At 41.1% G+C, this 14,674-nt stretch overlaps 1 protein-coding gene and 1 non-coding gene across 2 annotated transcripts in view; both read right to left on the minus strand.

The window, feature by feature from the left end:
- Positions 1 to 14,674, minus strand: part of Mroh9 (maestro heat like repeat family member 9) — a 61,866-nt gene that overhangs the window by 21,641 nt on the left and 25,551 nt on the right. The window contains exons 10-13 of the mRNA XM_021199163.1: positions 12,320 to 12,469; positions 9,718 to 9,872; positions 8,471 to 8,636; positions 7,234 to 7,379 (exon numbers count right to left, since the gene is read on the minus strand). Of these exons, the coding sequence (XP_021054822.1) occupies positions 7,234 to 7,379; positions 8,471 to 8,636; positions 9,718 to 9,872; positions 12,320 to 12,469 (617 nt within the window). The remainder of the gene's footprint in view (positions 1 to 7,233; positions 7,380 to 8,470; positions 8,637 to 9,717; positions 9,873 to 12,319; positions 12,470 to 14,674) is intronic.
- Positions 6,521 to 6,654, minus strand: LOC115064148. The gene has a single exon (XR_003844002.1). It is a non-coding gene; the product is annotated as a small nucleolar RNA SNORA17 (small nucleolar RNA).

The following is a 14,674-nucleotide window of genomic DNA, read 5'->3' on the forward strand; positions in this document are numbered from 1 at the left end:
GCTTATAGAGTACTCTGGAGAGCTCAGTGGCCTCAGCTGAGGTTCAGAAGGAAGATGGTGGGGGTGGCCCCGACCAAACCAGAACTCAGCCTCTGGTCAGGCAGGTTTGTTTTTTTTTTTTTTTTGTCCCTATTCCTGCTGGCACAAGATCCTCTGCGATTCTCTGGAGCTGATTTTGCATTCCACTCACCTGAATCCTGAGGTGATTCCGAGGACCTGCGGCATGGAAAATACTCCGGAGCACTCAATGGCCTCCTCTGGGGTTCAGAAGGAAGATCATCTTTGCAATTTTATGAGATCCCATTTGTCAATTGTTGATCTTAAGGCACAAGCCATTGGTGTTCTGTTCAGCAATATTCCCCCTGTGCCCATATGTTCGAGGCTCTTCCCCACTTTCTCCTCTATAAGTTTCTGTGTAACTGGTTTTACATGAAGGTCCTTGATTCACTTGGACTTGAGCTTTGTACAAGGTGATAAGAATTGATCGATTTGCATTCTTCTACTTGATAACTGCCAGTTGAGTCAGCACCATTTGTTGAAAATGCTGTCTTCTTTCCACTGGATGGTTTTAGCTCCTTTGTCAAAGATCAAGTGACAATAGGTATGTGGGTTCATTTCTGGGTCTTCAATTCTATTCCATTGATCTACATGCCTGTCATTGTACCAATATTATACACTTTTTATCACAATTCCTCTGTAGTACAGCTTGAGGTCAAGGATGGTGATTCCACAGGAAGTTTTTTTATCATTGAGAATAGTTATTTTTTTTGTATTGTTTTGGGGGATTTTGTTTTGTTTATTTGTTGTCTGTCTTTGGTTTGCTTTTTTAATTAAATATCTTTTTCATTTACATTTCAAATGCTATCCCCAAAGTCCCCTATACCCTCCTGCCCTGCTCCCCAACCCACTCACTCCTGGCCCTGGCATTCCCCTGTCCTGGGGCATATGATCTTCACAAGACCAAGGGCCTCTCCTCCCATTGATGAATAGTTTTCACTATCCTAGGTTGTTTTTCCAGATGGATTTGCAAATTGCTCTTTCTCTCTCTGTGAAGAACTGAGTTGGAATTTTGATGGGGATTACACTGAATCTGTAGGTTGCTTTTGGTAAGATGGCCATTTTTTACTATATTAATCCTGCCAATCCATGAGCATGGGAGATCATTTCCATCTTCTGAGATCTTCTTCAATTTCTTTCTTCAGAGACTTGAAGTTCTTGTCATACAGATCTTCTACTTCCTTAGTTAGAGTCACACCAAGTTATTTTATATTTTTTGTGANTATTGTGAAGGGTGTTTTTTCCCTAATTTCTATCTCAGCCTGTTTATCCTTTGTGTAGAGGAAGGCCACTGATTTATTTGAGTTATCTTTATATCCAGCTAATTTGCTGAAGTTGTTTATCTGGTTTAGGGGTTCTCTGGTAGAATTTTTGGTGTCATTTAAATATACTATCATATTATCTGTAAGTAGTGATAGTTTAACTTCTTCCTTTCCAATTTGTATCCCTTTGATCTCTTTTTGTTGTCTAATTTCTCTGGTCAGGACTTCAAGTACTATATTGAATAGGTAGGGAGAGAGTGGGCAGCCTTGTCTAGTCCCTGATTTTAGTGGGATTGCTTCAAGTTTCTCTCCATTTAGTTTGATGTTGGATACTGGTTTATTGTAGATTGCTTTTATTATGTTTAGGTATGGGCCTTGAATTCCTGATCTTTCCAAGACTTTTATCATGAAAGAGTGTTGCATTTTGTCAGATGCTTTCTCAGCATCTAATGAGATGGTCATGCTTTTTTTTTTCTCTTTGAGTTTGTTTATATAGTGGATTACATGGATGGATTTCTATATATTGAATCATTCCTGCATTCCTGGGATGAAGCCTATTTGATCATGATGGGTAATCATTTTGATGTGTTCTTGGATTCGGTTTTATCGAGTATTTTTGCATTGATGTTCATAAGGGAAATTTGTCTGAAGTTCTTTGTGTGTGTGTGTGTGTCTTTGTGTGGTTTAGATATTAGAGTAATTGTGGCTTCATAGAATGAATTGGTTAGAGTACCTTCTGTTTCTATTTTGTGGAATAGTCTGAGGAGTATTGGTATTAGGTCTTCTTTGAAGTTCTTATAGAATTCTGCTCTGCACTAAACCCATCAAATCCTGGGCTTTTTTTTTTTTTTTTTTTTTTTTTGGTTGGTAAACTATTTATGACTGTTTCTATTTCTTTAGGGGATATGGGACTGTTTAGATCATTTATCTGACCCTGATTAAACTTTGGTACCTGGTATCTATCTAGAAAATTGTCCATTTCATCCAGATTTTCCGGTTTTGTTGAGTATAGGCTTTTATAGTAGGATCTGATGGGTTTTTTTTGGATTTCTTTGGTCTCTATTTTTATGTCTCCCTTTTCATTTCTGATTTTGTTAATTAGTCACTATCTCTGTGCCCTCTAGTTAGTCTGGCTAAGGGTTTATCTATTTTGGTGATTTTCTCAATAACCAGCTCCTGATTTGGTTGATTCTTTGTATAGTTCTTTTTGTTTCCACTTGGTTGATTTCAGCCCTNTGTTTGATTATTTCCTGCCGTATTTTTCTTCAGTGAATTTACTTCTTTTTGTTCTAGAGCTTTCAGGTATGCTCTCAAGCTGCTAGTGCATGCTCTTTCCAGTTTCTTTTTGGAGGCACTCATAGCTACAAGTTTTCCTCTTAGGACTGATTTCATTGTGTCCCACAAGTTTGGGTATGTTGTGGCTTCATTTTCATTAAACTCTAAAAAGTCTCTTCTAAATTTTTTTTATTTATTATTTGACCAAGTTATCAATGAGTAGAGTGTTGTTCAGCTTCCATGTGTATATGGGTTTTCGATTGTTTATGTTGTTATTGAAGACCAGCCTTAGACTGGAGTGATCTGATAGGATGCATAGGATTATTTCAGTCTATTTGGATCTGTTGAGGCCTTTTTGTGACTGATTATGTGGCCAGTTTTGGATAAGGTTCCATGAGGTGCTGAGAAGAAGGTATATTCTTTTGTTTTAGGATAAAATGTTCTATAGATATGTTAAATCAATTTGTTTCATAACTTCTGTTAGTTTCACAGTGTCTTTGTTTAGTTTCTGTTTCCATGATCTGTCCATTGATGAGAATGTGGTGCAATGTATGCTTTGAGCTTTAGTAAGGTTTCTTTTATGAATGTGGGTGCCCTTGCATTAGGAGCATAGATGTTCAAAATAAAGAGTTCTTCTTGATAGATTTTTCCTTTGATGAGTATGAATTGTCCTTCCTTATCTTTTTTGTTAACTTTAGTTTGGAAGTTGATTTTATTTGATATTAGAATGGCTACTCTAGCTTGTTTCTTGGGACCGTTTGCTTGGGGGATTGTTTTCCGGTCTTTTACTCTGAAGCAGTGTTTGTCTCTGTCCCTGCGGTGGGTTTCCTGTATGCAGCAAAATGTTGGGCCCTTTTATCTAACCAGTCGGTTAGTCTATGTCTTTTTATTGGGGGAATCAAGTCCATTGATACTGAGATATTAAGGAAAAAATGTTGCTTCCTGTTATTTTTGCTGTTAGAGGTGGAATTACTCTCTTTTATATCTAATATCCTTATGTTTGGTCTTCTCATTGCATCCTGAATTTCCTGAATGTTTTGAGCTAGGATCCTTTTGCATTTTGCATTTTCTTTGATTGTTGTGTCAATGTTTTCTATAGTATCTTCTGTGCCTGAGATTCTCTCTTCCATTTCTTGTATTCTGTTGGTGATGATTGCATCTATGGCTCCTAACTTTTTTCCTAGGATTTCTATCTCCAGGGTTGTCTCCCTTTGTGATTTCTTTATTATTTCTTCTTCCATTTTTATGTCCTGGATGCTTTTATTCCATTCTTTCACTTGTTTCAATGTGTTTTCCTGAAATTCTTTAAGTGATTGTTTTTTCTCTTTAAGAGCTTCTACCTGTTTTCCTGTGTTCTCCTGTATTTTTTTAAGGGATTTATTTATATCCTTCTTAAAATCCTCAATGAGCATGTTGAGCTATGTTTTTTAACTCCACATCTTGTTTTTCTCATGTGTTGGGGAATCCAAGACTTGCTGTGGTGGGAGAACTGGGTTCCAATGGTGCCACTCAATCTTGGATTCTGTTGGCAAGATTCTTACGCTGCTGTTCACCATCTGGTTATCTCTGGTGTTAGATGTTCTTGCAGTCTCTGGCGGGAGCTTGCTCCTCCTGTGGGTCTGTAAGCCTATGCCAGCACTCCTGGAAGACCAGCTGTCTCCTGGCAGAACTTGTGTACAGAGGGTTCTGGAACAGCCCAATCTCTGGGTGCAGACAGCAGACTTGAAGGATCCTGGCCCAGCTGCTCCACTGATCTTGAGCCCCCTGTGCTCCTGGCCAGCCCCACTTCACACTGTTATTCGAGAGAGAGTGGCTATCTCACCTCTGATCCCAGGAATAAAAACACTCCTGGGAGAACAGGTCTCTCCTGGTGGAACCTGTGCACAGTGGGCTGTGGAACAGCCTTGGCTCATGGGTGCAGATCTTTTTTCAACTTTTTATAGGTTCTTTGTGAATCTCATATCATGCACCCAACCCCCTCTTCTTTATCTCCCTCCTTCTCCATGTCCTTACAAGCTCCCAAACCCAACAGAAGAAAAAAAATCATGGTGGAAACTATCCCATAGTATACCCTTTTGTTTTACCTTCTTCTTTTTCTTTTTCCTCTTCCTCTTTTCTTCTTCTTCTTCTTTTTCTTCTTCTTCTTCTTCTTCTTCTTCTTCTTCTTCTTCTTCTTCTTCTTCTTCTTCTTCTTCTTCTTCTTCTTCTTCTTCTTCTTCTCCTTCTNTCTTCTTCTTCTTCTTCTTCTTCTTCTTCTTCTTCTTCTTCTTCTTCTTCTCCTTCTCCTTCTCCTTCTCCTTCTCCTTCTCCTTCTCCTTCTCCTTCTTCTTCCTTCTTCTTCTTCTTCTTCTTCTTCTTCTTCTTCTTCTTCTTCTTCTTCTTCTTCTTCTTCTTCTTCTTCTTCTTCTTCTTCTTGCGAATGTTCATTGCAATGATACATTGGTCTGGTATAAGTCCTCTGGCTTCTGCTATTCTACCAATACTGGATCCTCACCTGGAACTCCCTTTTAATATCCTGTTGTTGCCCTGTGCTGTGGAGATCCCATAGTTTTGGATCTGCAGGATGGGCCCCTTCATGTACTCTAGCAGTTCATTGATGACTTAGATGTTGGGGTGGGCCAATTCAAAGTTCTGGATCTGGGCCTGAGAAGTATCTGAGCAGCTCAGCCCTCTGGCTTTCCCACTCTCCCATTCTTAGAGTACCCTTCTTTCCAGGCAAGGTACAAAGCCTGCTCTTCTAAGTGTGGTGGCTGGTGAGGAACAAGGACAGTTCTCCTACCCTCATGACTCCAGGGATAGCTCTCCTGCTTGCCCTAGGTGGTGAGTACCATGGGAAGAGAAGAAGGCATCTCTTCTTTATTAGCACTATTGTAGACAAGAGGCAGAACCAGCCCTCCCATGCTCATGCCCTCAGGCTGGCTTACCCTCAACACCCACATCCAGAGCCAACTCTACTATGCTCCACAGCTGAGGCACAGGGCCTACTCTCCTGAGTGCTGAAGATGATGAGGAGCAGGGCCAATTCTCCTTTTCGCATGATACCAGGATCAGGTCTTCCACCTGCTGCAGGTGGCAAGGGGCAAAAGGGGGAAGAGGGTATCTCTCCCTCATCTATGCTATCACTAGGGAGACAAGTGGCAAAGCCAGCTCTCCTGCACTCATGCCTTCAGGGCAGGCTTACCTGAAACTTCTGCAATATGCAGGACGCACTCTCTCAAGTACTGTAGCTGGATAGGGGCAGGGTCATCTCTTCTGCTCTGCTACCCAAGGGCCAGCTTTCCTACAATGCCTAGGTGAGGGGTGAGACCAGTTCTGCATAGCCCTCAACCATCAGTATGTCCCCATGGACATCTGCCTGACCTTTGGTGATAACAGATCCCTTCTGAACCTAGACATGGCCCTGGGAGATAGCCCAGGCTAGGACCTCACCATGGTTTCAGGTGGCATCACTGGCCGTTCCTCACTATCAAACTATTCCTCACCATCCTCACGTCTCCAGTTCTATCTCTCTTCATTGTGCCCTCATCCTGTTTCTTTCTCTTCCATTTCTCTATCACTGACCTGCTCCTCTTACTGGCACCTGGAGTCTCCGAGTGCCCAAGGTTGTCTCAGGGTACAATGCCACTTTTGCATTATGACATCTGGCAAGAGTCATCTCGGGCATGATCTGCACCCTCAGGTCTGTGCAGTGCCAGACTGGTGCTCATCTCAGGCTAGCTCTCTGTCTGGGTCCCCATGGCATTTCAGGCTTGTTCCTCACCTGGGCCTACCCTAGTGGCAAGGGCTCACTCTTGGACTCACTCACACCTGGTATTTGCCATATTAGACAAAGTTCTTCTAGCCTCCAACTAGCTCCCTGACCTGAGAACTGGACCCACCTAACGAGGGACATGTGGTTGGTTGTCTCAGGCTTCCTATATTCAGGGAATGTTAGGCAACTAAGCTATCAGATATTCACAGGTCAGAACACACTGAGCATAGACAGAGCCTCTCTCTTCACTGTCACCTACTGACACACAGAAGACACATCAGTCACACCCGTGACATCTCTAGAGGCAGGATTGCATATATTAAATGAGACCAGTTGTGCTCTGTTTAATGTAGATTTTCATACCAGACATGGTGAATTGCTGACAATTATACTGAGAATTTTCTCTCAGGCAGGAAAACTCTCTTGTCCAAAAGGAAGTTGTGAACCTTGACATGAAACAGAGGACTGATGTCATACTGCCCTCCCCCACATCATATCCATATGAAATTGTGAGATAGCTTCCAATTTACACACTGTACACACTGTTCTGCTTGTTGTTTGCATTTGCATTAACTCTGAGAGGTTCCTATCAGGCACTATCTGAATGGCAGAGCTGGACTGTATCGAGCTGCTGCTGCTTCTCACTGATCTGACCACAGGGGCAATGGGAATGGACAGCGTTCTGTGCAATTCACTCTTTCTATGTGGTCCACATATGAAGGGGAGAGGCTAGTGAATGCTCATGGCCTCAGGATTTGAAGACAGTCTACCCTTCAAGGAGAGAAGACTGAAATAAATGAGAACAGAATCTCCCACTGGCTTATAGCTAGTCCCATATAAACCCAAGGGAGTGTCTGGATGCCTATCTCCCACTGAATCAGAACTTACAGAGGTCTGTCCTGTGCTGTATCTTTTAAATGCTGACTACAGTAGGAGAGTTGAAGCAAGAGGGCCATCAGGAACTCAGGGAATAACTTGACCACCACTTTCCCATAAGAAGTCACGGGTAGAAATGTGCACAGGGCCTGAGATGCCTACAAGGGAAGGAAAGTGGAGTTAAAATAGGCAACTGTCTCCCTCCAATGACTGTCAGTCATACAGAGGCACTAGAATGGCTGCAAACCTTTCCAGTCTCCTTCAGCATGCATGTGTATTCACTCAACCACACTCACTAAATGTGTTGTGAAGCAGGAACCGAGCCAAGCTTTCTTGATAACAAGATTCCAAGGCGCTGGGAATGGTTCCCTTCCAGCTGTCAGATTTGTGGAAAGAAACCCAGTTCTCAATGAGGGCATGTAGCCCAAGGTCCACTTCCTATGTGGCCATGAGGAATAGTCCTACTAGTAAGAAAAGCCTTTCTTAGGCTTGTTAAAAAGCAAGGGAAGTGATACAGTCAACAAGAGATGCAGCAAGTCATCCTTGAATTTCTTTACCCCTGTATAGTGATCCCCATAACCCCCACTATCATATACACACACATCCATACACACCTCATATTAATAAAAAAACGGCATGCCTTTTCAGGACATTTCTATCAGTTGTCTCTCAGGTTTAATGATGTTGGTCCATGGGAGAAACATGATGGGCACAGGTGATATCAGCTCCTTATGTGACTAGTGAAGACTTAGCTGGTGGCTATCTCTTTATAATCACATAAAATTTTGCCATTGGGCAGCTCCTTCTGATTCTTGAACTTCTTGCTACACCAGCCACGCTTCCATTATGACAGGATTTTGCTCTGCTCTCTGCCTTTCCAAGATGCATATAAGTATTGGCCTGCATCAGCCCAGGATTCTGATTTTAAGTCCTTTCAATATGGAGAAGTGCCATGTCCAACTTACCTTAAATCATTACTGTCACCTTCTTTCCCCAACATGTTCAGGTTTATCTTTCCTTTGATATCAAATGTACATATTTGTTCTTTGTCTCCATATCTTAACAGAATGCACGCTCTGATCAAGATATGGCACACAATGAATATATGTGGGATGGATGGATGCATGCATGCATGCATCCATGATCAGAAGGGGCTGGGTCAAGGAGGAGGGGCTTAATCTGTGCAGATAGGAAGAATGTCATGATCAGGAAGACAACACAGAATAGAAACTCTCATGGCGTCACTTACCGCCACAGGCATCATGTTGGTGGCATCGAGGGAGAAGCGTCTTTTTTCTCCCAGTGTTTCCTCTATTTCCCCAGGTTTTCCTTTTAGTATTAACAAGATTGTCTTCAGCACGTCAGACGCAACACTTGACTCCATACTCGCTGCTTGCCACAGCAGTAGCAGAGTTCTGCAAACACAAGGCATCTAGAATCATGTTTACCATTTGCAATCCTAAGTTTGTTATAGTCAGCAGAAGGGAGGTGAAACCTTCATCTCCCCCAGTGTATGAACTGTGGAAATAGAACCATATGATTTTTCTAATCTCTCCTAATGCACCTGTTAGAGTTGGAGTGACTCGTAGACTCAAAGTAACAAGGTTTTGTTGTTTAATAATTTCTTGTGGTCCTAGGTCATGAATTTCAGATGAACATTAATGGGCATGAGTTTCAGGTAAGCATTAATGGGCAGAAAATTCTCAATTGGTTTCAGTAATTTTTAAAAAGGATTAATTTTGTTTTTGTGTGCATGCATGCAAGTGGGAGCCTATGAAAGGCAGAAGAGTACCTTGAATTCCCTGGATCCAGAGTTGGTTGTAAGTCACCCAATGTATGAGTACTGGGAATTTAACTCTGGCCCTCTGTAAGAGCAGTAGTTACTTAACCACTGAGACGTTTCTCTGGTCCTTATTTTGGAGCTTATGTCTGCCCTTTATAAATAAGAACCCCCCGGGCTGGTGAAATGGCTCAATGGTTAAGAACACTGGCTGCTCTTTCAGAGGGCCTGAATTCAATTTGCAGCAACATGGTGGCTCACCAGCATCTATAAATGGATCTGATGCCCTCTTCTGGCATGCAGGTGTACACGCAGACAGAGCACTTGTAAATTAAAGCAAAATTCATAAATAAATAAGAAAAACTTGTATGTTTGAGGTTTTTCTCAAGAAAAGAAAAGTTGACAATACATTCTCTTTTTGAAAAAAAAGTTTGGATAAGATTTGTAACCATCACAATTTAACCCCTTCTCCCAGTAGTGGCATTAATACAGTCTTGAGGTCCTACTGTGTGCTAAGCATTGCACAAAGTAAAATGTAACATATGATCCTATTTAAAACATGTCCAGACAACCTAGATGATGCAAAAATAAATTTCTTTTCAGAATAAGAATAGAATGACTAGAATAGAGAATCAAGCTTGGGCCATGTGACTGAGGAGCTTGTGGGCTCTTTGTGGACCCGTATGTGCAGTAGGAAAGCTTCGGGGAGGCCTTACTTGTCTGCAGGGACTGGGAACTCCATGAGCTGAAAGATGACCTTCTTCGGGGAAGCACGTGTCAACAGGCTGATAACATGCAGCATGACACTCTTCATCATGGGGGAAGGGTTCCCACTGAGCTGCTCATAAATGTCTTCCACAATTTTAGACACCTGGAAGAAGAATTTCCTCCATCAACAAAGATGTCAAGTTCCTTGTGCACCTTTGAAAGGGGCCATTTCTCTGTTACAGGAATTCAGCCTTTACTGGAATAGTCAACATAGCAATTAGCATACCGAGAAGCAGTAACAGAAAGTATACTTACATGATTCCAATGAAATACTTATTAATGGTCAGGAATAAAGTCATGTATTTATGGAGATCTGGACAAAAAGCTCTACAAGGGTAACTTGGTTGCTGTGATAAATTGCCGAGTCCCATTTTGGATCAGTTTCTCTTTGGTTACCGATTTGCTGTAGTAGAAGGTAGTTTCATACCTTCAGTTTTCTGTTTGACTTCCATTCCTGCCTCCAGTGATTTGCTACAGTGTCTTCTAGGGGGTTCTCTGAGGGCTCTTTCCTATTGTGTTGGGAACTCTTGTTTGGTTAAGGAGATGACCACGAACCTCCCATTTTCCCCAAATTTTGTTTGGCCTGTGAAATGAATGCTCTTGCCCATAGCAGCAATGAAGATTCTTTACAAGGTAAACCTCTCCTTGCCTGCTTTCTGTGTCTGAATGGCTTCCCTTTGCCTACCTTCTCTCATGGTGCACAGTTGTGTCAGGAGACAGGAACTGTGAGTCCTGTATGTCTATCACCATCAAGACTGTAATATGGGTCTATGACCCAGGGATCTGCATGGGGACTCCTAGCCAGAAGGTCCTCTCACTCTTGTCTAAATTTAGCTTGGATTTGTCAGCTTGAAGTTGTCTGTCTTTCAGGTTAAATTTTGTAATTCGAGCCCCAACAGTACCGTAGAGCACAGGAGATCCTTGTAATAGATGAGGCTTGCATGGTTCCTGCTGCTCCAGTTAAATGTAATGTTTACAGTGCTTCGTGTGTATAGGACAATGTTTAAGAAGCTCAATGGGAAAAGAAGCTGAATATGAGAGAGATCAAACTGAAACTTCCACCACTCAGCTGGAAAATGAAACAGAAGGGAAGAAAAAAATAAGGTGTTACAGCCTAGGTATGTCTCCCAAATGTCATGTTAGAAACTCAGCTCTCAAATGCAAGTGTGTGTGTGTGTGTGTGTGTGTGTGTGTGTGTGTGTGTGTGTGTGTTTGCCTTTGTAGGTCAATGTGGAAGCCAGAGATTGATGTCATAAACACCACTTCTTTACCTTATGTGTTGGATTTAGGATGTGTTTGAGCCTAAGGTTTGCTCTTTGGGCTAAGCAAAGGAGCCCCAAGAATCCATCTGCCTCAGTCCACCAGTGCTAGAGTTATAGACACACTCCACTGGGCCTTGCTTTTACATGGGTTCTAGATATCAAACTCATGTCTCCATGATCACTCAGCAAAGTCTTTCACCAGCCTCAGATATGAAGCCTTTAAGAGATGATGAGGTACTGATGGTGGAGGTCACTGCCCATGAGTAGTTAGTATAGTTAGTTGTCCCTAGGAGTAGGCTTATTATTGTGGGGGTAAGTTTGTGATAAGAGAATGAATTTAGCCCATTCTTTGTTCTGCAGTGTTCTCTTGCAAGTACTCTGCCACAAGACGATACAGCAAGGAGGCCCTTGCTAGATACAAGCCTTGGGCTTCCCATAATTAAGCATTGTAGGAAATGAACATTTACTGTACACTACCCATTCTAAAGGCATTCTGTTACAGTGATACCATGGCAACCTACTAATTCCTTTCAATCTTTCCTTATTTGTCAGTGCATTGAAGGCAGAAAATATTAATGAGATATGTAAATAACAAGACATGAATTAAAAGCAGTTGTGTTAGTTTTCTGTAACTCCTGGTAAAACGGACATACATAATATTCATGTATGAACTACACAATACACATTTCATTATTTTGTTTATTCTGCATTTAACTTTATTCTTATATTCACAATTCTGCCACTATACAGTGTATATATGGTCAAAATATGCTGATAATAAAAATAAGTTTTCTTTTTACTTTGACATCTAATAGCAAATGAAAATGACATAAGGAATTGAGAGAGGGAAGCCATAAGGTAAATGGAACAGCTAAGGACACCTCCAAATTTTGAACTTTGAATGAGACATAGTTCTGTATTTCATGTTCTGTTGGGCTGTACAAATTCCTTAGCCAGTGCAACTTCAAGCTGAGAGTCCTTAAAAATGTTTCTTAAATGCTACATGGGAGATTTCAATTACAGAGTTATTTTTACTAATATATTTCTCTTTTAAAAAGCCAACAAAACAAACGTGACAGAATGTTCCAATTTAACGTTATTGGTAAGTGAATATTCATAAGAACAATCTCTACAATTTTCCCCATTTGAAATGTTTCACAAATGCCTCTTCTGATTAAAGTGACTCAGGGAATAAGAGCAAGGGGCAGGGAGGTAGAGAAACAGACGAGCTGAAAAGCGGAATTTAGAGCACGCTCTGTCCTTCTTAGCTCACTGCCAGGCACATTACCCTGGTGATCTTCTGGGCGTGAAACTCCACAGTCAGCTTCAGTAAGGATGCCGCCTCAACTGCCATTTTGTTGTTAGGAGAAGAGAGTTTTTTCAGGAGAGTCCACACAAAGTCAGCCAGCAATTGGGGCAGTAATATTTGCCCCACACTCTGAAACCAAGAGAATGTTTGTGACTACCAGTGTAAGCAAGACAACAAATCTTAGACACTTCAGGGGATGCTCTGGGCAAGGCAGGAGCAAAAAATGAACTATGGAAGCTGCTTTCTCTACTAAAAAAAAAATGATTTTAAACAGTGTGTTTGTGGTAGTGTTAGTGCAATGATGATAGAAGTCCCAGGTATTATTATGCAAAACTTATCCTCTGCTTTTTTTTAATTAGATATTTTCTTTATTTACATTTCAAATGCTATCCCGAAAGTTCCCTATACCCTACCCACCCACTCCCACTTCTTGGCCCTGGTATTCCCCTATGCTGGGTCATATAGAGTTTGCAAGACCAAGGGGCCTCTCTTCCAAAAAGCAATCTACAGATTCAATGCAATCCCCATCAAAATTCCAACCCAATTCTTCAAAGAGTTAGAAAGGGCGATTTGCAAATTCATCTGGAATAATAAAAAACCTAGGATAGCAAAAATGATTCTCAACAATAAAAGAACCTCTGGTGGAATCACCATGCCTGACCTTAAGCTGTACTACAGAGCAATTGTGATAAAAAAAAACAAACTGCATGGTACTGGTACAGNNACAGACANGTAGATCAATGGAATAGAATTGAAGATCCAGAAATGAATCCACACACCTATGGTCACTTGATTTTCGACAAGGGAGCTAAAACCATCCAGTGGAAAAAAGACAACATTTTCAACAAATGGTGCTGGCATAACTGGCGGCTATCATGTAGAAGAATGAGAATCGATCCATTCTTATCTCCTTGTCCTCTGCTTTTAAGACAATTTTGGTCTCCAACTATTACCATGAACATATTCAACTTGGTGAGAAACAAATGTGGTTCAGAGGAGATGCTGGAGGAGTTAGGGTGAAAGGGTACATTTTCTTTTCAGTGAGAGATAGATAGATAGATAGATAGATAGATAGATAGATAGATAGAGACAGAGAGACACAAAGAGAGATGGAGAGACAGAGAGAGAAATACCTCTACAAAATCCCACCATGGAGTGGGGTGGTTAGTAGGAAGTCCCACCCCTAGCTGATGCGCTATTGACATCTGATAGCCGCTAGGAAAAGAATAGTTGGATAGTCGGTTCTATTGCCTGACATTGCACTGGAAGGGAGAGTGGGTGGATGAAGAATGGTTTGCTTGCAAACTTATATAGATTCACAGTTTCCTTATGGAAATAGACATGTTCATAATCAGTCTTGTGAGGTTATGTGTGGAGAAAACCCCCTTGTCTTTGTAAAGAGCACCATCGGGTGCATGGATATGGCAAAGACCTCTGTGTCCTTTGAGCATATTTATCATTTAAAGTGCATTGCTTTGTCATGTCCCTAGCCTTGCACAATTCTAACTCTGTCAGTCATGGGAAGAGAAGCACTGCTCTCTATATATAGGGTTTGGAAAGAGCAATGCCTCCAGTCTTCTCACCCTCGGAGATAAGCTAGTCTGAGGGTTCTCTCGAGAACTTATGCTGAGCTGTTGGCTCAGTATGTATGTCTGAAAAGTCATTCACTTGTCAGCCCAGCCTAGCCCCAGTGCTGGGGAGCCTTACTAGCTTCTGGGTAAAAAGTGTGAACTGTGAAGAATGAAAAAGTGTGTAGAATTATAGAACTTAATGGTTTCTCTAGATTAGAATAGGGTAAAAATTATTTGCTTAATGCTAAGGCTTGACAGCACATTTTGTAATCAGGGTTTTTTTTCCCCCTTTCACCTTGAGAACAGGATATCTATATGCAACTCAAGCTGGCCTTGAACTTGCTAGCCTTGAACTGACTGCTGGAAATATAGGCACGTATAAGTTTGTGAAGGCCTTTATGCAAAACTTCATAGAATTTTTTAGAAAAATAAAATTTACCTTACAATGTCATTTTGTTATGTGTGTGTGTGGGGGGGGGTGGAATTGTCACATTTTAGAAAAGACTTGATTGTTGACTCCATTAATTTTGTCAAAAATTTTAAAGTTACTCACATATAGAAGTATAACTAAGAAACATCTATTAATTTATACTTTATAACAAGTGGTATAGTTTAAATTGCTATATTTGAGGATAGGGAACATAATTATTAAGTGGCATAATATGTAGGGAACCACATGTGTGAGTCATCTGGTCATTTGTCTTTCTCAATTAAGAAAAGGAAACTTCCTTATTGAAAACATTAACTTTGAGGAAATAAATTA

Source organism: Mus pahari, chromosome 5 (assembly GCF_900095145.1).
Source record: "Mus pahari chromosome 5, PAHARI_EIJ_v1.1, whole genome shotgun sequence".
In the NCBI taxonomy this organism is placed as follows: Eukaryota; Metazoa; Chordata; class Mammalia; order Rodentia; family Muridae; genus Mus; species Mus pahari.